The sequence below is a fragment of the Leptonychotes weddellii genome, chromosome 9 (genome assembly GCF_054177405.1).
Source record: "Leptonychotes weddellii isolate Sample4059 chromosome 9, ASM5417740v2, whole genome shotgun sequence".
NCBI lineage: Eukaryota > Metazoa > Chordata > Mammalia > Carnivora > Phocidae > Leptonychotes > Leptonychotes weddellii.
In genome coordinates, this window is record NC_138377.1 from 101,296,327 (window position 1) to 101,319,409 (window position 23,083).

Genomic DNA, 23,083 nt, shown 5'->3' on the forward strand with positions numbered 1-23,083 from the left:
AGAAAAACATCAAATACCAAAGAAGGGATATTCTACAAAATACTTGACCAGTACTCATCAAAATAGTCTAGGTCACCAAAACCAGTCTGAGAAACCATCAGAGGCAAGAGGAGACGTGACTACGAAATATAAGGTGGTGTGCTGGACAGAAGTCTTTAACAAGAACAGTAGATAAAAACTAAAGTAATCGGAATGAAATACAGACTTTTATTAATAATGTACCAACATTAGCTCATTAATATAACAAATCTACCTTAGTAATGTAAGACACTAATAACAGGAGCAAAAAGTATGTAGAAAAAAATTGCTAATGAAGGTTGTCTCCAAGCACATGAGAAACTATAAACTGCTTGAATATTTGAACTTTAAACAAACAAGTTCATGTTTTCAGTAAAGAAAAAAGGGCTTTTTAAAGCCAGAGTAGGGGCACCTGGTGGTTCAGTTGGTTGAGCACCCAACTCTTGGCTTCTGTTGAGGTCAGGTCATGATCTCAGGGTCCAAACACTGGGCATGAAGCCTGGTTAAGATTCTCTCTCTCCCGGGCGCCTGAGTGGCTCAGTTGGTTAAGCAACTGCCTTCGGCTCAGGTCGTGATCCTGGAGTCCCGGGATCGAGTCCCACGTCGGGCTCCCTGCTCGGAGGGGAGTCTCCCTCTCTCTCTGACCCTCCCTCCTCTCATGCTATCTCATTCTCTCTCTCTCAAATAAATAAATAATAAAATCTTTAAAAAAAAAAAAAAGATTCTCTCTCTCCCTCTCCTTCTGTGCCCCCCTCCCCACTCCTGCACACAAGTGCATGCACAAGCTCTCTCTCTAAAATAAATAAATAAATGTTAAAAAATAAATTAAAAAGGGAGAGTAAAGCAGAGAGGGTTAAAGTAGAAATGGAAAGAATAAATTTTCTATCCAAGCATTCTACAGCTTTTCAAAGGATACAGAAGTAACAATTCAATTTCAGTCTCAGGTTTTCAATTATTGTCAATTCAGACGGTTACTTTTTTTTTTTAAGATTTTATTCATTTATTTGAAAGAGAGTGAGCCGCACACACACAATCGGGGGGAAGGGGGAGAGGGAGAAGCAGACTCCTCACTGAGTGGGGAGCCCAATGCGGAGCTCGATCCCAGGACTCCAGAATCATGACCTGAGCCAAACGCAGACACTTAACTGACTGAGCCACCTAGGTGCCCCAATTCAGACAGTTACTTAAGCAATGAAGGAAAATGTCTAGAAATACATTTTTTTAATTTCCAAAATTTCAATAGCTTATTCACAAAATCAAGGCATTTTCTTTTTTTTTTTTTTTTAAGGATTTTAATTATTTGACAGAGAGAGAGATAGCAAGAGCAGGAACACAAGCAGGGGGAGTGGGAGAGGGAGACACAGGCTTCCTGCCGAGCAGGGAGCCCGATATGGGACTCGATCCCGGGACCCTGGGATCATGACCTGAGCTGAAGGCAGACGCTTAATGACTGAGCCACCCAGGCGCCCAAGGCATTTTCAAAACTTAAAAATGTTGGCCCCGGGGCACTTGAGTGGCTCAGTTGTTAAGTGTCTGCCTTCGGCTCAGGTCATGATCCCAGGGTCCTGGGACTGAGCCCCACATCGGGCTCCCTGCTCAGCCAGAATCCTGCTTCTCCCTCTCCCATTCCCCCTGCTTGTGTTCCCTCTCTCGCTGTGTCTCTGTCAAATAAATAAATAAATAATCTTTTAAAAAAAAATGTTGGCCCCTAACACAGATACCACACAGATTCCGGTGAATCTATTATAATTCACTTTGATAACATTATTCTAGTGCATATGTTAAAGAGCATACCAGATTCTAGTGAATTATCTATGGTTCCATAGTGAGTAAATGGCATTCAACAATTTGTTAGTGCCAAACAAAACTAGGCAATCAATACACCTGTGCATTTTCTCCTTGATGTGTAAGGACAGGGAATACAGCAAATTTAAAATTTAGTCTGTCAGAAACTGTCTGATCACAGAGATGTGTAGGCCAGTACCTTCCTCTCTTCTTGAGGATGGAAGCCAAATCTCAAGTTATTCAAGAATCCCCTGGAACAGCCAAGTGCAGACTCACTCAAACATCATCACCTCCATCAGTTACCAGATTAAAGACAATAATGGCGTTCGTCTATGTGAACTCCAGGTAGGTAACTGACTTTTCGTGAAGGAAGTTAAGTGGAGGGAGAGGGCAGGGAGCTGGTGTGAGTCTCTAACAGCTTATTTCCTTTCCCTTAATATCCTGAGGGACTAGCCCTGCAGTAAGACGATCATGCTGTATTTTTGTGAAGCTCTGCCAGCATCCTTTTTTACGAGGGTAATAAAGAATTTGTTTAAAGAACAGCAGTGGATAAGAGCTTATAGCCTTGAAACACAAGGTTAAGAAGAAACATCAACTTGATCCAACTTACAAGAGTTGTGCCGACGGCGGAAACTTTTGGACTGACTCAGGGACTCCGTGTGCCTGTCCACATAGCTCTTTGAGCACTGCTGCTGCTGTGGGGAAACAGCAACATCCTGACTCTTCACGTCTGTCCTCTTAGGGATATTCTGAGGGGCACTGCTGGAAGAGGCTGGCTTCTTCACCAGCTTGCCCATGCCATTCTGATTGATACCCATTTGGTACCCAACACCAGATGGGCCTAATTCTGTCTGATGAAGGTCTCCAAAATGTTGGTTTTCTCCAGGACCTGGTATCTCCAGAATTTTTAATTCCGTAATGTCACCTGCCCTGAAATACACAAAAGAGTCCAAGTCTCAAAACTGTAATAGTGTTACAACCAATGTTCATAGCAGCATACTTCACAATAGCCAAAAGGTGCAAACCCAAGTGTTCCCTGTAAGATGAATGGATAAACAAAATATGGTAAAGACATACAGTGAAATATTTACTCAGCCTTTAAAAGGAGGCAAATTCTGACACGTGCTACAACATGGATGAACCTTGAAGACACTACTGCTAAGTAAAATAAGCCATCACAGGGCGCCTGGGTGGCTCAGTTGGTTAAGCGACTGCCTTCGGCTCAGGTCATGATCCTGGAGTCCTGGGATCGAGTCCCGCATCAGGCTCCCTGCTCGGCAGGGAGTCTGCTTCTCCCTCTGACCCTCCCCCCTCTCATGTGCTCTCTCTCTCCTCTCATCCTCTCTCTCAAATAAATAAATAAAATCTTTAAAAAAAAAAAAAAATAAGCCATCACAAAAGGACAATTATTAAATGATCCCACTTATATGAGATATCTAGAATAGTCAAATTCATAGTGAAAGAAAGTAAAAAAGTGGTTATCAGGGCTAGAGGAAGGGGGACTGTAGTTCGTTTTAATGGGGTATGAAGTTTCAATGTGGGAGGATAGAAAGTTCTGGAGATGGATAGTGGTGATGGTTGCACATTATGTGAATGTACTTAATACCACTGAACTGTACACTGAAAAATGGTTAAAAGGGTAAATTTTGGGGCGCCTGGGTGGTTCAGTCGTTAAGCATCTGCCTTCGGCTCAGGTCATGATCCCAGGGTAAATTTTGGGGCGCCTGGGTGGTTCAGTCGTTAAGCATCTGCCTTCGGCTCAGGTCATGATCCTGGGATCGAGCCCCGCATTGGGCTCCCTGCTTGGCAGGAAGCCTGCTTCTCCCCCTCCCACTCCCCTGCTTGTGTTCCCCCTCAGTCTGTCTGTCTCTCTCTGTTAAATAAATAAAATTTTTAAAAAAAAAAAAGGTAAATTTTATGTTATGGATATCTTACCACATTAAAAATACAGGCAATGTAAAAAAAAAAAAAAAACACACCACAAAATGTCTAACAATAATAAAAATGATGAAATTGGGATCAACAGCAACCAGCTACACTTTTGCAGAGCTGTATTTTTTTTTTCTAACTGAAGTACAGTTGACATACAAATCCAGGTATACATAGTCATCTGATATTTATATACACCATGAAATGATCACCACAATAAGTCTAGTGACCATCTGTCACCATATAAAGTTATTTTATATTAATGACTATATTCCTTATGCTGTACTTTACATTCCTATTACCTACTTATAACTGGAAATCTGTACCTCTTAATGGCAGGGCTCCATTTCATTGAAGTATCAGAGACAAAAATGAGGAAAGGTGGTAAAGTACTTAAAGACAAGGCTCAGGCACCAACAGTCAACTGACACAGCACTGGCCTTTAAAGAGACCTATTGTTAATCACAAAACTATCACCAGCATCTTAGATTTCCAGAATGCCCAATGGCTTTCTTTTTTTCATTCATTCACACACTTTGTCATTCAATGAGCGTATATACAATACTTACTATATGGTAAGCCCTGTGCTAGGAATGGAATAAATAGAGATGAAAAGCAACACATGTCCAAAAAGGAACAGTCTGGTCAGTGGAAAAGACAAGTAGACAACCAAAAGTGTTAAATACTATGACAGAGGTGTGTATAGGGTACCAGAGATTCCCAAAAGCAAAATATGTAAGTTACTTTGGCAGAGATGGATGAAACATTTAAGCAAAGCCTAAGTGGGGAGGGAAAGTAAGAGTTGGCCCTGCAGAGTATAGCAGGGAGAGGGGCATCACAGACCAAGGCTCAGAGATTGAGAAAATGTGGCCCACTTGAGGAACTGCCAAGTCATTGTGTTACTAACAGTAAAGATGCTTGTGGAGGGCCACCAGGAGGTAAAGCTGTGGAGGTAATCGGGGGCTAGATCATAATCACGTTAGATTTTTCTGGTGGCTATAGAGAAGGTGGAAAAACTAGAGGAAGGAACACCCGTTAGGAGACCAGGCAAGAAATAAGAGGGGATGAATAGGACAAGTGACAATGCAAAGGAAGAGGATGAACCCAAGAGACAATTTCGAATCCCTAGGGTTTGGCAACTAACTGAACATGAGGAACAAAGAGAAAGAAGGATTTACAATGATTCTAAGTTTCTAACTTGGAAAGGTGTCATTAGCCACCAATTAAGGGCAGATCTTTGGAAAAAGAAACCTGCAGGTGACATAATGAGTTCAGCTTTGAAAATCTTATAAGATATTTTCTGGGATATCCACCTGGAAATGGCCAATAGACAAAATAAGTGTCTGGAGTTCAGATAATGGGTCTTAAAGATTTGGAGTCTCATTAATGTAAGAAGTACATATGAAATGGTCTAGAGAGATTACAGACTAAGAAAAGAATCAAAAATAAAACTTGAATAAACCAATCTTAAAAAGTGAGTAGAAGAAAAGGAATGTGGTGCCGGGGGGATGTAAAGGAATGGAGGAATACATGGAAAGAAAACCCAAAGGGGTGACAGAGAAATTAAAGAGGGCACTTCAACACTTAGGGAGCATCTGAATAAAGTTAACATTAAGACACTGCCACTGAATTTGTCTATTAGGTCATTTATAACTTTGGCAAGAGCTAGTTCAACAAGATGATAAAGTTAGAAAAAAGTAACGGTGGGGGTAAGGAAGGACTAGAGAATGAGGCCACAAAGGGAATGAAAGCAGACTATTCTGCTCTGAAAAGAACTGTTGGTATAAAGAGAAGGGAAATGACAGGGCAACACCTAATGGCAAAAGCAAGCTGTGGAGGGTGTGTGGGTGTGCGGGTGTGCCTGTGTGTAAGTGGGTGTGGGTATGTAGGAGGGTGTGAACTGTGGGGGAAGGCTGGGAACGTTAGAATGCGAAGAGGAAAACAGGTATGAAGGTTGAAAATGAAGACACAAAAGAGAACGGTGTCAAAGGAGACAGAAAAGGATAGTATATGAAGCATATGGGATAAGGGTAGCCTTGAACACAGAGGTTACGCCTTCTATTGAGACTTCAGAAGGGGTAAGACATTAATAATGGATACTCCTACAGAAAAGATTAAGTGAAGGTATTGTTCAGAAAGTCTTGTCTGACAGTTTTGTTGTTGTTGTTGTTGTTGCCATTTTAACCTAAAAATGGGAGATTTTGTGACAAACTGGTGAAAAGAGGGATATGAAGACAACTGAACTTGAGATCCGCAAACACTAAGAAACATACGTTCCTGTAACTAAGGACATCAGCTACTGGCAACAGTGCGCTTCTGAAGAAAATTATAATACAAATCTACAAAAAGAGACACATTTATGTGTGCGGGGGGAGATCAACAAAGGCCTTAGCTATAAGAAAACACAAATAATAAAAGCCTAAAAAAATAGATGAATCTGAATTTGACCCATTTAAATAAGAATATTGAGTGCTTGACGAAGATAAGAAAAAGGTTCCACAAACCCTAGTTCATTAGCTGAAAGCTAATTAGGACACAAAGTCTATACTGAAACAGCAGCTACACTATAAGCGTTAAGACTGCAAAAATCTCACCCCTGACAAGACACTCCTCAAAAGCAGCCCTATGTAAGAGAATATTGGCAACTGGACCTAGATTCAAGCTCCACAAACCACCAGACTAGACTTGAAGAAATCAGTCAGGACACTCACCTGAAGGTGACTTCTGGCACGAGGCACTTCACTCCATTGTGGAAAGGCCGGGTGAGAGAAATGGTCTGGCTGATCTGATCCACTGCGGACACTCTTCCCTGATAGACCCCCAAGCTATCTCCACAGTTGATGGACACAATACTGCCCAGCCAATCCGTAGCCATGTTTCTGAAGTAAGACCACTGTAGAGAGAAGGAGCCATGCAAATCTTGAGAAACAGACAAACCTTTAATTAAATTCAGCATATATTATGTCAGGCTCTGAACCAGGTGTTGCTTAATAATACACATTCTGGGGGCGCCTGGGTGGCTCAGTCCATTAACCATCTGACTCTTGATTTCGGCTCAGGTCATGATCTTGGGGTTGTGGGATAGAACCCCAGGTCATGAGATAGGGCCCTGAACTCAGTTGGGAGTCTGCTTGGGATTCTTTTTCTCCTCCCTCTATCCCTCCCTGCCTGCCCCCCTCCCCCCGCTCCTGTGTGCATGCATGCTCTCTAATATATTAATCTTTCTATTTTTTTTTTAAAGATTTATTTGCGGGGCGCCAGGGTGGCTCAGTCATTAAGCGTCTGCCTTCAACTCAGGTCATGATCCCAGGGTCGTGGGATCGAGCCCCGCATGGACTCCTTGCTCGGTGAGCCTGCTTCTCCCTCTCCCCCTGCCTGCCGCTCCCCCTGCTGTGCACACGCTCTCTGTCAAATAAATAAATAAAATCTTTTAAATAAATAAATAAATAAAACTTTTGATGGGAATGCAAACTGATGCAGCCACTGTGGAAAACAGCACAGAGGTTCCTCAAAAAATTAAAAATAGAACTACCCTATGATCCAGTAATTGCACTACTGGGTATTTACTCAAAGAATAGATATGGTGTGTACACACACACACAATGGAATATTATTTGGACATAAAAAAAAAAAGAATGAAATCATGCCATTTGCAACAACATGGATGGAGCTAGAATGTATAATGGTAAACAAAATAAACCAGTCACGGGGCGCCTGGGTGGCTCAATTGGTTAAGTGTCTGCCTTCAGCTCAGGTCAAGATCCCAAAGTCCTGGTATTTAGGCCCGCATCTGGCTCCCTGCTCAGCGGGGAGTCCGCTTTTCCCTCTCCCTCTACCCCCTCCACCCCACTGCTCTCTCTTGCTAATAAATAAATAAAATCTTAAAAAAAAAAAAAGATAAGCCAGTCAGAGAAAGACAAATACCTTACGATTTCAATCATACATGCAATTTAAAAAACAAAACAACAAGGAAAGGGGGGGAAAAAAGAGATCAAATCAAAAACAGACTCTTAACTATACAGAAGAAACAGATGGTTACCAAAGAGGAGGTGGTGGGTGGGAGATGGGTGACATAGGTGAAAGGGATTAAGAGTACACTCATCTTTTTTTTAAGATTTTTGTTTATTGGGGGGCGCCTGGGTGGCTCAGTTGGTTGGGCGACTGCCTTCAGCTCAGGTCATGATCCTGGAGTCCCGGGATCGAGTCCCGCATCGGGCTCCCTGCTCGGCGGGGAGTCTGCTTCTCCCTCTGACCCTCCTCCTCTCATGCTCTCTGTCTCTCATTCTCTCTGTCTCAAATAAATAAATAAAACCTTTAAAAAAAAAAAGATTTTTGTTTATTTATTTGACAGAGAGAGAGACAGCAAGAGAGGGAACACAAGCAGGGGGAGTGGGAGAGGGAGAAGCAGGCTTCCCGCGGAGCAGGGAGCCCGATGTGGGGCTCGATCCCAGGACCCCAGGATCATGACCTGAGCCGAAGGCAGACGCTTAACGACTGAGCCACCCAGGCGCCACCAGTACACTCATCTTGATGAGCACTATTTATAGAATTGGTGAATCACTATACTGTACACCTCAAACTAATATAACACTGTATGTTAACTACACTGAAATTTAAAATTTTAACTTTTTTTTAGTAGGAGCATGCATATTAATGAATAACAATATCATTTAATTTTATAATTGCTTTAAAGAGCAAATAGAAAAGATAATATTTACCTAGACATCAAATCATACAAACTGTAACTTTTTTATAGCTAAATCAATTTTGACAAGAAAATGGGAGGAATCAGTCTACCCAATGTCAAGACTTATTATATAGGTATAGTAATCAAGACTACGTGGTATAGGTGGGAGGATATATAAATCAATGGAATAGAGTAGAAAACGCAGAAATAGACCCACACAAAATAGGCCCCGAACTCACTTTGATAAAGTGCAAAAGTAATTCAACAGAGGTAATACAGCTTTTACAAATGGTGCTGGAGCAAATGGATATCCATCAGTAAAAAATAAACCTTGACCTAAGTCTCTTAATTTACACATTTACTAAAAATGACTATAGACTTAAATGTAGTATGTCAAACCATAAAACTTTTAGGGAAAACATAAGAGAAACCTTTAAGATCTAGGGTGAGGCAAAAGGTTCTTAAGATACCAAAAGCATAATCTATAAAAACACAAACTGATACACTGGAGTTCTTATAAACTAAAAACTTTCGTTCTGTAAAAGACCCTGTTAGGAGGATAAAAACACAAGCTACAGGCTGCGAAAAAATATTTGCAAACCACGTATCTGAATAAGACAAAGGACTAATATCTAGAATATATGAAGAACTCTCAAAATCCAGTAGTAAAAAAAATAATAATAATCCAATTTAAAAAAAAAAGGTCAAAAAACACAAAAAGACATTTCAACCTAGAAGGTATACAGACAGCAAGCAAGCAGATGAAAAGATGATCAACATCATTAACCATTAGGGAAATGCAAATTAAAACTACTGTGAGGTATCACTACACACCCACCAGAATAGCTAAAATAAAAAATACTGACAATACCAAGTCCTGGAAAGGAAGTGGAAAAACTGGATTCCTCATACATTGCTGATGAGAATGTTAAATGATGCAGCCATTTTGGTAAACAATTTGGCAATCTATAAAAAAAATATAAACATGCAAATACTACATGACCCAGCAACTGCACCACTGGTCATTTATCCCAAAGAAAGGAAGACTTAAGTTCACACAAATAGCCCCAAACTAGAAACCCAGATGACCTTCAATGGGTGAATGGTTAAACAAACTGTGGTACATCCATACTACAGAGCAAAAGTTAAAAAGCCAACCCCCAAAGTTACATTCTATATGATCCAATCTGTGTTAACATTCTTGAAATGACAAACTATAGATAGGGAGATGAGTGGTTTCCAGGGTTTAGGGAGGGGTGGAGGCAGGAGGGAAATGAAGATGGCTATAAAAGGGGCAACAACGGGGCACCTGGGTGGCTCAGTCGTTAAGCGTCTGCCTTTGGCTCAGGTCATGATCCCAGGGTCCTGGGATCAAGCCCCGCATCAGGCCCCCTGCTCAGCTGGGAGTCTGCTTCTCCCTCTCCCTCTCCCCCTGCTTGTGTTCCCTCTTTCGCTGTGTCTCTCTCTGTCAAATAAATTAAAAAAATTTAAAAAATTAAAAAAAAATAAAAGGGGCAACATGAGGGATTCTTGTACTAATGGGAATTCTGTACCTTGACCACATCAATGTCAGTATCTTGGTAGTGACACTGTATTATAGATTATGAAAGTGTTATCAATGAGGAACACTGGGAAGGGTATATGGACTCTTTTTGTATTACTCCTTATAAGTGCATACGAATCTATAATTATCTCAAATAAAAAGTTTAATTTAGGGGCGCCTGGGTGGCTCAGTCGGTTAAGCGTCTGCCTTCAGCTCAGGTCATGATCTCCAGGTCCTGGGATCGAGCCCTGCATCGGGTTCCCTGCTCAGCGGAGAGCCTACTTCTCTCTCTCCCTCTGCTGCTCCCCCTGCTTGTGCTCTCTCTGTGTCAAATAAATAAATAATCTTTAAAAAAAAAAAAAGTTTAAATTAAAAAATCAATGTCTTCTACCACGTTAACAAAATAAATGAGGAAATTGTGTGTTATCAATAAATGCAGAAAGATAGGGGCACCTGGCTGGCTCAGTCAGTAGAGCACGCAACTCTGGATCTCACGGTTTTGAGTTCAAGCCCCACATTAGGTTAGAGATTACTTAAAAATAAAATCTCAAATAGATAATAGGGGAGCCTGGGTGGCTAAGGTGGTTAAGGGTCTGCATTTGGCTCAGGTCATGATCCCAGCATCCTGGGATGGAGCCCCACATCAGGCTCCCTGCTCAGTGAGGAGCCTGTTTCTCCCTCTGCACCTCACCACCCTCTTGTGCTCTCTCTCTCACTCTCTCTCTCAAATAAATAAATAAATAAAATCTTTTTTAAAAAAGCAGCACAAATATTGGAAAGAACTAAAAATGTCTTCATTTGTAAGCCCTATGATTGACTGTATATGTAGAAAACCCTAAGAAATGTACCAAATAAAAAAATCCTACTAGAATAAATTAATTTAGCAAGGTCACAGGATACAAACTAAATTAAACTATTCTTTTTTTTTTAAGATTTTATTTATTTATTTTGAAAGAAAGAGAGAGAGAGACCACGAGAGAAGGAACACAAGCAGGGGGAGTGGGAGAGGGAGAAGCAGGCCTCCCACCAAGCAGAGAGCCGATGTGGGGCTCGATCCCAGGACCCTGGGATCATGACCTGAGCCAAAGGCAGATGTTTAACGACTGAGCCACCCAGGCGCCCCTAAAATAAACTGTATTCTTTATAATAGCAACAAAAACTGAAAATGAAATTTTATTTTTTTTAAGATTTTATTTATTTATTTGAGAAAGAGAGATAGCAAGAGACAGCACAAGCAGGGTTAGGGGCAGAGGGAGAAGCAGACTCCGTGCTGAGCAGGGAGTCCAAAATGGGACTCGAACCCAGGACCCTGACCTGAGCCGAAAGCAGACGCCCAACCAACTGAGCCACATAGGCACCCTGAAAATGAAATTTTAAAATACTATTTATAATCATATTAAAAAATATAAAGTACTTAGAAATAAACCTAATGAAAAATGTACAGAACTTCTATAATGAAAACTACAAAAGACCCCTGAGAAAAATTAAAAGACCTAAATAAATGAAGAGATGCACTACCTTCATAAGTCAAAGAGCTCAATGTTGTCAATTCTCCCCAAATTGATCTATGGATCAAACACAGATATCAATAAAAATCCCAGCTGAGCTGGTCTTTTTGGAGAAACTGAAAAACTGGTTTTAAAATGTATATGGAAATGCAAAATATTTGGAATAGCCAAAATAATCACGAAAATATAAAACAAGGCTAGATGTTTTATACCACCTTATTTCAAGATTTACTATAAAGCTAGAGAAATCAGTGTGGTGTTGGGGCACCTGGGTGGCTCAGTCCATTGGGCAGCCGACTGTTGGTTTTGGCTGAGGTCAGGATCGCGGGTGTCATGAGGCTGAGCCCGCGCACTCAGCACAGTCTGCTTGTCCCTCTCCCTGCCCCTGCCCCTCCCCCACAAATAAATAAAATCTTAAAAAAGAAAGAAATCAGTATGGTGTTGGTGCAAGGATAGACAGATCAATGGAACAGAACAGAGTCCAGAAACAGACCCACAATGACTACTTACTGATCAAGGCACCAAGATAAATCAATGAAGATATCCAAGTATTTTTTAATAAATGGTGCTAGAACTGGACATATGAGGAAAAATAACCTCCTATTCCTATCCCACACCAGATACAAAAAAATCAATTAGAAACAAACTATCTAAACATAAAAGCTAAAACTAAAGCTACTAAGAAAACAAAAATTGTAGTATCTTAGTGACCTTGGGAGAGAGCTTTCTTAGAGAAAACACAAATAAGTACTCATCATAAAAGAAAAAAAATCTGACGAATTAGATTACATCAAAATTTAAAAGTTCTACTCATCAAGGGGGCACGTGGGTGACTCAATCAGTTAAGTGTCTTGACTCTTGATTTCAGCTCAGGACGTGATCTCAGGGGTTGTGAGACTGAGCCCCACATCGGGAGCCCTGCTTAAGAGTCTCTCTCTCCCTCTCCCCCCACCTCTGTCTCTCCCCCATACCACAAAAAAGTAAATAAATAATGAAATAACCGTATTGTAGTAAAGTATTTAGGAAGGTATTCCACATAACCTAGACACATCCCCAAATTGCTTCAATGGAGGCAATCTCCCAGACAGCCAAGTGAAGCACTTCAAGAAGCAAAAAGTTCCTGCCCTCTTCTCTTACCACCCCAAAACAAGAGGGGGAAAAAAAAAAAAAAAGTCAAGCAAGTCAAGGGACAACAGTCACAGTCAATATATCTGATAAAGGACTTATATCCAGAATACATAAGGAATATTAACAAATCAGCAATAAAAAGGAAACAACACATTTTTTTTAAAATGACCAAAAGTAGGGCGCCTGGGTGGCTCAGTTGGTTAAGCGACTGCCTTCAGCTCAGGTCATGATCCTGGAGTCCCTGGATCGAGTCCCACATCGGGCTCCCTGCTCGGCAGGGAGTCTGCTTCTCCCTCTGACCCTCCCCCCTCTCATGTGCTCTCTCTCATTCTCTCTCTCTCAAATAAATAAATAAAATCTTTAAAAAAAAAAAATGAGCAAAAGTAGTTATCTGAATGACCAATAAACATAGGAAGGGCTGCTCAACATCATTAATTACCAGGGCAATGCAAATTAAAACACAACCAGACAACTCAAATGTCTATGATGGACGAATGTCTATGATGGACGAATGGATAAAATGTGGTAAACACATACAGTGGAGTATCATTCAGTCTTAAAAAGATATCTGATAGGGGTGCCTGGGTGGCTCAGTCGGTTGAGCATCTGCCTTCGGCTCAGGTCATGATTCCAGGGTCCTGGGATCGAGCCCCACATCAGGCACCCTGCTCCGCAGGAAGCCTGCTTCTCCCTCTCCCACTCCCCCTGCTTGTATTCCCTCTCTCATTGTCTCTCTGTCAAATAAATAAATAAAATCTTAAAAAAAAAAGATACCTGATAATGTTACAGCATAGATGAATCCTGAAGACATTATGAGAAGTGAAATAAATAAGCCAGACATGAAAGGACAAACCATGTATGATTCCACTTGCATGAGGTTCCTAGAGTACTCAAGAGACTTATCACAACAGACTATTCAATCACAGAGACAGAAAGTAGAAGGTGGCTGCCACAACTGGGAGGAGCTAAATTATTGTTTGATGGGTACAGAATTTCAGTTTGGGAACCTGAAAAAGTTCTGGAGATGGATGGTGGTGATGAATGCATAACAATGTGAGTGTACTCAATGCCACTGAACTGTACACTTAAAAATGGTAACTTTTAGGGCGCCTGGGTGGCTCAGTTGGTTAAGCGACTGCCTTCGGCTCAGGTCATGATCCCAGGGTCCTGGGATCGAGTCCCACATCGGGCTCCCGGCTCAGTGGGAAGCCTGCTTCTCCCTCTCCCACTCCCCCTGCTTGTGTTCCTGCTCTCGCTGTCTCTGTCTCTGTCAAATAAATAAATAAAATCTTTAAAAAAAAAAATGGTAACTTTTATATGTATTTTACAACAACAAAAAATCATTAAGTTGGGGAAAACACCGTAAGATACCATTTTACACCCACTACAATGGTTTAAAATTAAAAGGGCTGATAGGTAATACCAAATGTGTGTGATGATGTGGAGCAACTGGAACCCCCTGACACTGCTGACAGTATAAAATGATACAACTTTGGAAAAGAGTTTAGCAGTTTCTTATAATATTAAACACACACTTATGACCCAAAATTTCAACCCCAGGATTTACCCAAGAAAAATGGAAACATATTCACAAAAGAACTTGTACACAAATGTATGCAGCAGCTTTATTCACAAAAGCAGGAAAAGTGGGAACAAGGAGAAGAGATAAACAAATTATGGTATTATACAACAGAATGCTACTCAACAACAAAAAGGAACAAAAGATGCTACAACAAAATTCTATGAATAGCTAATTCTATCTCTTTCTGGTATCTGCTAAAATGTCACCACCCCAAAGAGGTCTTCCCTGGCTACCCCAATCTAATGTCACTATCCATCACTCTTCAACACCTCACCTTCTGTTATGATCTCAAAATTCATCACTATATGAATTATCTTTTCGGTTTATGTTATATCACCCCACTAAAATGTAAGCTTCATGAGGGCAAGGAACCTTGTCTTGCTCAGCCAATAGAGTGCCTACAATGAAAAAGGAACTCAAATATTTATCCAATCAATGAATGAATTACATGTAATAAATCTGACAGAAGTTAATCACTGAAAATCTAGAGTATCTATTTATATCTAAATGTCGCAGCTCTTCTTGGAAATGGATCTAAAATCATAATACCCTTTAAGCATACTCTATGCAAAATCCTATATAAGATATGGAATCTAGGGATGCCTGGGTGGCTCAGTCACTTAAGCGTCTGCCTTCAGCTCGGGTCATGATCTCAGGGTCCTGGGATCAAGACCCATCGGGGGACTGAGCGCCCCTGCTCAGTGGGGAGCCTGCTTCTCCCTCTCCCTGCTGCTCCCCCTCCTTGTGCAGGCTCTCTCTCTCTCTCAAATAAATAAAATCTTTATATATATATATACATATATATATATATACATATATATATATATATATGGAATCTAACACTGCCCTACACACGAAGGAAGTCAGGAAGTAGCACATGAATATAAACATAACATACAATATTAAGTACAAAATGAAATTATTGCTTAGCATTCTCCATGAAAAATAAAAAAACAGAATAGCATTTCAAGCTGTTTTCAAATATCAATTTCAGAAATACACCTACATAAGGGGCACCTGGGTGACTCAGTCGGTTAAGCTTCCAACTCTTGGTTTTGGCTCAGGTCATGATCTTGGGGTTGTGAGATCAAGCCCCACATGGGGCTCTGTGCTCAGTGCAGACTCAGTCTCTCTCTTGCGCTCTCTCTCCCCCCTCCTCCCCTCCTGCTCACTCGGCTCTCTCTCAAATAAATTATTTTAAAAAAAAAGAAACATACCTACATAAAATACAGAGTCTAATGAAGGAAAAATAAAAAACACTTAAAAAAAAAAAAAAAGTATGACCCATCAGAAACACAAAAACCTAAAGAGAAAACTCAGGTTGTTTTCCAGTGCTCTAACTAAGCAATATCAGAAAACTATGCTGGGGGCGCCTGGGTGGCTCAGTTGGTTAGGCGACTGCCTTCGGCTCAGGTCATGATCCTGGAGTCCCGGGACCGAGTCCCATATCGGGCTCCTTGCTCAGCAGGGGGTCTGCTTCTCCCTCTGACCCTCCCCCCTCTCATGTGCTCTCTCTCTCTCTCGCTCTCTCTCTCTCATTCTCTCTCTCAAATAAATAAATAAAATCTTAAAAAAAAAAAAAGAAAACTGCTGACAGAACAGAAAATAATGTATTAGCAGGCTCAATCATAAGATTTTTTTTTTACATTTTATAAAAAATTTCAAACATACACAAATGTAGACAGAGCAGCATAATGAACCCTACATACCCATCACTTAGCTGCCACAATTATCAATATAAGAATTTAAGAAATCAGGTGAATTTCCAATGCAACACAATTTCCACAACACTGATAATGGTAAAAGGCACAAAATACACACACTTTAGGCTTACTTCCCATGTCCTAACAAAACTCTGTCTACTTAATACCACAAAAGTTTGAATTTCCTTTCCTATCATTTATACTCCATCATAATCCTACTCTGATGCTTGTATTAGATAGATGCAGAATGAAAGCTGTGATAACAAGAATTTTTTTCAATACCAGAAATTAATCAGAGGTGAAAAGACTTACTTCTTCCTCATTCAACACGTTATCTTTAAGAGTAATGCTAAGGCGGGGCGCCTGGGTGGCTCAGTCGTTAAGCGTCTGCCTTCAGCTCAGGTCATGGTGGGATCGAGCCCCGCATCCGGCTCCCTGCTCCTCAGGAAGCCTGCTTCTCCCTCTCCCACTCCCGCCGCTTGTGTTCCCTCTCTCACTGTGTCTCTCTCTCTCAAATAAATAAAATCTTTAAAAAAAAAAAAAAAAAAGACTAATGTTAAGGCGCAGCTGGGTAGCTCAATCGGTTAAGCCTGACTTTGGCTCAGGTCATGATCTTGGGGTCCTGGGACTGAGGATTGAACCCTGTGTCAGGTTTCACGCTCAGCAGGGAGTCTGCTTGTCCCTCTCCCTCTGCCCCTCCCTGCACTCGTGGGTGCTTTCCCTCTCTCAAGAAGGAAAAAAAAAGGCACTGATGTTGAACCAAAATAAAAAGCTTTTGCACAGGAAAGGAAACCAACAAAAGGAAAAGGCAACCTACTAATGGGAGAAGATATTTGCAAATGATATATCCAATACGGGTTTAATATCCAAAATATATAAAGAACGTACACAACAAATACAAATAATCTGATTAAAGATGGCCAAAGGACCTGAATAGACATTTTTCCAAAGAAGACATACAGATGGCTGACACATGAAAAGATACTCAACATCACTAATCATCAGGGAAATACAAATCAAAACTACAATGAGGTATCACCTCACACCTGTCAAAATAACCAGTATCAGAAAGACAAGAAACAACAAAGAATATGGAGAACAGGGAACCCTCGTGCAGTTGGTGGGGATGCAAACTGGTGCAACCACTGTGGAAAACAGTATGGAAATTCCTAAAAAATTAAAAGTAGAAATACCACACAGGCCGCCTGGGTGGCTCTGTTGGTTAAGTGTCTGCCTCTGGCTCAGGTCATGATCCCAGGGTCCTGGGATGGAGTCCCACACCAGGATCCCTGCTCAGTGGGGAGCCTGCTTATCCCTCTGCCCCTCCCCCTGCTCGTGCTTTTTTTCTCTCTCTCAAAATAAATAAATCTTTAAAAAGAAAAGATATATGTGCCCCTATATTCATTGCAGCATTATTTACAATAGTCAAGAAATGGAAATAAACCTAAGTGCACACTGATAGATGAATATATAAGATGTGGTATACACACACAAACACTGGAATATTACTCAGCCATCAAAAAGCATGAGAACTTGCCATTTGTGACAAAATGGATGGACCTAGAGGCCATTCTGCTATGGGAAATAAGTCTGATAAAGACAAATATCATATGACTTCACTTGCATGTAGAATATAACAAACAAAACAAATGAACAAACAGAAAAAGAATCATAGAGAACGGGTGGTTGCCAAAGGGGCAGGGGTTAGGAGGATGGGCAAAATAGGTAAAGGGGATTAAGAGGTACAAAATTCCATTTACAAAATAAATAAGTAACAGGGATGAAAAGTACAACATAGGAAATATATTGTAACAACAGGGGCACCTGGGTGGCTCAGTTGTTAAATGTCTGCCTTTGGCTCAGGTCATGATCCCAGGGTCCTGGGATCGAGCCCCACATCGGGCTCCCTGCTTAGCGGGGAGCCTGTTTCTCCCTCTCCCACTCCCCCTGCTTGTGTTCCCTCTCTCGCCGTCTCTGTCAAAAAAAATAAATAAAATCTTAAGATAATAATATTTCAACAACAGTGTATGGTGAGCATAGTGTAATGTACAGAATTGTTAAATCACTGTGTTGTACACGTGCAATATAACACTGTACATCAACTATAATTTAAAAAGACACTGATGTACATTTAAGTTTATATTGTTAATAATTGAGTAGAATTTTTTTAAGGATTTTATTTATTTATTTGACAGAGAGACACAGTGAGAGAGTGAACACAAGCAGGGGGGGTGGGAGAGGGAGAAGCAAGCTTCCCACTGAGCAGGGAGTCCGATGAGGGGCTCCATCCCAGGACCCTGGGATCATAACCTGAGCCTAAAGCAGACACTTAACGACTGAGCCACCCAGGCACCCCAATAATTGAGTAGAATTTTTAATAGTTTCAAAATGTGGACTGCCAGTTCTACAATAGAAACTTTATAAAAAGTAACTACTCAACATGTAACAAATTGCCCTTTTTATTATCAGAAACTTCCCTCTATATAAAATACAACATTAATACATTATTCAAAATTCATCAAAAAGGTTTAACTATAAAGAAAATTCCTCTATTAACTGAAAACAGTGAATCTAAAACAAGTGAGTGCCACCATCTGGGTTCCTAATCAGAAGAACACACTAAGGAAAGGGCCTTCATCAATTATAGGGCTAACACCGTCATGTCAAAAGAAGAGCAACAGCTGAAGCAGAGATCTAGGAGCCACAAGGAGACCAATCTTTGATGCCTTTTACTTTCTACTTTTCCATCAAGGTATAATATATATAGTAAGTCTACATATTTTAAGTGTACAGCTGAATGAATTTTTTGCATACTAATTCACCCACATAACCACCACCTAAATCAAGACATAGACTATTTCAAACACCCCAAAAGGTTTCACTGTGCCCACAAAGGTAGCCATTATTCTGATATCTAACACAAAAGATTAGTTTAGCCTGTTTTTGAACTTCATGTAAATGGAATCATAAAGGTTCTCTTTTAAAATATTTGGCTTCTTGAGGCACCTGGGTGGCTCAGTCGTTAAGCGTCTGCCTTCAGCTCAGGTCATGATCCCAGGGTCTTGGGATCAAGCCCCACATCGGGCTCCCTGCTCAGCAAGAAGCCTGCTTCTCCCTCGCCCACTCCCCCTGCATGTGTTCCCTCTCTCGCTGTGTATCTCTCTGTCAAATAAATAAATAAAATCTTTTAAAAATAAATAAATAAAATAAAATGTTTGGCTTCTTTTGCTCAATATTATACCTGTGAGATTCATCCTTATTGCTGCCTGTAGCAATAGTTCATTCTTTCTCATGGCTACATAGTATTCTATAACTATGCCTCAATGTATAAACCCATCCTACTGTTGATAGTTGGGTTATTTCCAGTTTGGGGGGCTATCATGAATAAAGAATTAAACATTTTTGTATTTGTCTTTGTGGGGAACAAATGTACCCATTTATGCTGGCCATATTACACAGGAAGTCCTAGAGTATGTATGGACTACTTTGCTCAAATGCTAAACTATCACTCTTTCCACATTAAGGATGAGACTTTTCTGTATCATTGCTCTCATAAGAAGCCTTTAGATAACAGTCAGCCCTAAATGATCTTCCACCCATGATGCAACTGAGGCAGTAGCCAAAATAATTCATAAACTACAAATGAACAACTTGCCAATTACCGACCAATCAACTTCCATTTCATCTGCCACATCAGACAGAACTCACACCATTCAGATCCAAGGAACAGCTCTGGTCCACTAAGGACAGTTATAATTACCAGCTGGAGATAAGTGGTTAGTTACAGACGTATTTTTCCACACATTTATCTGGAAAGCTGTTTAATCAAAATCTTGGGAATGGCAGAGATCTTAAAAAAAAAACATCTAGTACAATCTTAGTACTAATTCCAGATCTTCCATAAAAAGCAGCACAGTGAAAAGGGCATGGACTTCTGAAGTCAAACATCACACGCCCAGGTTCACTTCTGGACTTCACCATTTACCAGCACTGACCTGGGCAAATTATCCTGAGTCTCAACTGTCTCAACTATAAAATGGCTATTATACCAATTATACCACCACCTCAGAGAACTACTGTGGAGATTAAATGAGATAATCTATATAGTTTCTATCATTAGTAAATTTTATTTCAAACGTCTCCTTTTAGCAGAAATATTGGCCAGATAAGCGACTTGAGTTATGGCCCTAGAAAATCATAGCGTGAAGGCCACTTCCATTCTTACCCAAACAAAACTACAAAAATGCAACTACAGGGGAGCCTGGGTGGCTCAGTCGTTAAGCGTCTGCCTTCAGCTCAGGTCATGATCCCAGGGTCCTGGGATCGAGCCCCGCATCGGGCTCCCTGCTCTGCAGGAAGCCTGCTTCTCCCTCGCCCACTCCCCCTGCATGTGTTCCCTCTCAAGGAACAAGCAAAGGAATCAATTTCCAGTCTTTCATAAACCCGATCAGCCCACATAATTGGATTATCAATAAAACATCTTCAACCATAAAATGTATTATTTTAGGACATGAGTCTGAAAACTACAGCCCCTGGGCCAAATAGGGCTCACTACCAATCAAGGTTTAGAAGAACACAACCACATTGGAAGTGCCTCAGTGGCTCAGTCGGTTGAGCCTTAGAAGCCTGATTTTGGCTGGCGTTGTGAGATACAGCCCCGAGCTCAGCATGGAGTCCACTTGAGATTCTCTTTCCCTCTCCCATTCCTGCATTCTGACACTCTCTAAAATAAATAAATCTTAAAAAAAAAAAAAGGAGGGGCACCTGGGTGGCTCAGTTGGTTAAGCGACTGCCTTCGGTTCAGGTCATGATCCTGGAGTCCCGGGATTGAGTCCCACATCGGGCTCCCTGCTCAGCAAGGAGTCTGCTTCTCCCTCTGACCCTCCCCCTCTCATGCTCTCTCTCTCTCTCATTCTCGCTCTCTCAAATAAATAAATAAATTTTTAAAATAAATAAATAAATAAATAAAATCTTTATAAATAAATAAATAAATAAGGAAAAATACGAAATAGACAAATCTCCAGAATAATGCAAATTACCAAAAGTGACTCAAGAACAGAAAGTCTGTATAGACCTATACCAAGTAAAGAAACTGAATTAGCGGGGTGCCTTGCTGGCTCAGTGGGTAGAGCATGTGACTCTAGATCTTGAGGTCCCCATGTTGGTGTAGAGATTATAAATAAACTTTAAAAAGAAAAGGGGGGGGTGCCTGGGTGGCTCAGTCGGTTAAGCATCTGCCTTCGGCTCAGGTCATGATCCCAGGCACCTGGGATCCAGCCCCGAATCTGGTTCCCTGCTCAGCGGAGAGCCTGCTTTTCCCTCTCCCTCTCCCTCTCCCTCTGCTGCTCCCCCTGCTTGTGCTCTAAATAAATAAATAAATAAAATCTTAAAAAAAAAAAAAAGTGGGGCACCTGGGTGGCTCAGTCATTTAAGCCTCTGGCTCTTGATTTCAGCTCAAGTCATGATCTCAGGGTCATGGGATGGGGCCCCTTCCAGCTCTGCGCTCAGGAGCCTGCTTGAGATTCTCTCTGCCCTCCCCCTATGCACGTACTTTCTCTCTCTCAAATAAATTAAAAAAAAAAAAAATTGGGGTGCCTGAATGGCTCAGTTGGTTGAGCATCTGCCTTCAGCTCAGGTGGTGATCCTGGGGTCCTGGGATTGAGCCCCACACCGGGCTCCCTGCTCCATAGGGAGCCTGCTTCTTTCTCTCCCTCTGCCTGCCGCTCCCCCTGCTTGTGCGCCTGCTAGTGCTTCCCTCTCACTCTCTCTCTGTCAAATAAATAAAATCTTAAAAAAAAAAAAAAAAGTGGGGTGCCCAGGTGGCTCAGTCGTTAAGCGTCTGCCTTCGGCTCGGGTCATGATCCCAGGGTCTTGGGATCGGGCCGCCATCGGTCTCCCTGCTCAGTGGGAAGCCTGCTTCTCCCTCTCCCACTCCCCCTACTTGTGTTCCCTCTCTCGCTGTGTCTCTGTCAAATAAATAAAATCTTAAAAAAAAACTGAATTAGTAATTAAAAATCTTCCCATAAAGAAAAGCCCAGGCCCAGAAGACTTCACTGGTAAATTCTATCGAATATATAGAAAAATAAAAAATGCTACACAAACTCTTTCAGAAAACAAAAGAGAAACATTTCCAAATTCATTTTATGAAGGTACTATCACTCTGATACTAAAGCCGAAGACGTCACAAGAAAACTTCAGTATCCCTCAGGAACACAGACATGAGAATCCTAAACAAAATATTAGCAAACTAAATTCAGCAACATATAAAAAACATATACACCATGACTAAGTGGGGTTCAATCCAGGAACACAAGATTGGTTTAACATCCAAAATTCAAGCAATGTAATACACCATTTACACATATCTTATACATATCTTAGAGGGTTTTTTTTTTTAAATATAGAAAAGGTTATTTGTACATTTTAAAAACATCAAGGGGCACCTGGCTGACTCAGTCAGTAGAGCATGTGGCTCTGGATCTTGGGGTTGTGAGTTCAAGCCCCACATTGGGTATGGAGCTACTTAAAAAGTAAAATTAAATAAAAACAGTGAATTGTGTATTTAGATAACTTTGTATTTATTATTTATTTTTATTTTAACATTTTATTTTTTTTTATTTGACAGAGATAGAAGAGCACACAAGCACAAGCAGGGGGAGAAGTAAGAGGAAGAGGGAGAAGCAGGCTCCCCACCAAGCAGGGAGCCCGACACGGGGCTCGATCCCAGGACCCTGGGATCATGACTTGAGACGAAGGCAGACACTTAACCAACTGAGCCACACAGGCATCCTTTGTATTCATTTTTTTTAAAGTCAATATTTACACGTCAAAAATTACATCCTAAACTATTTAAACTACTCAAATTTATGATGAAAAAATTTCAAATGCCAACTTAATGTGTAAGAGATACATAGATTTTCTAATGTTCTAAACACTAAAAAATGTTTTAAGACCTGAGTAACAAGGGAAAAAGAATCATTCATGCCAAAGCAACTCCACCGTATCTTCAGACAGCCAATAAAAAATTATTTTTGAAAATTTGACAAATTCCAACTCCTTTTAACTTCTACCCCCAAATTAATTTACTCTTGTAGCATACCCAGACATAAACCTAATACTCCAGGATGGAACCAACCAGGGCTGGGGTCAACCTTCCTTTCTTCTTCTAGATTCTATATTCTCCTAATCTAATCTACTACC

At 40.9% G+C, this 23,083-nt stretch overlaps 1 protein-coding gene across 1 annotated transcript in view; it reads right to left on the reverse strand.

The window, feature by feature from the left end:
- EDC3 (enhancer of mRNA decapping 3) overlaps positions 1-23,083 on the reverse strand; it is a 61,184-nt gene that overhangs the window by 35,893 nt on the left and 2,208 nt on the right. The window contains exons 2-3 of the mRNA XM_081831392.1: positions 6,444-6,625; positions 2,414-2,733 (exon numbers count right to left, since the gene is read on the reverse strand). Of these exons, the coding sequence (XP_081687518.1) occupies positions 2,414-2,733; positions 6,444-6,607 (484 nt within the window). The 5' untranslated portion in view covers positions 6,608-6,625. The remainder of the gene's footprint in view (positions 1-2,413; positions 2,734-6,443; positions 6,626-23,083) is intronic.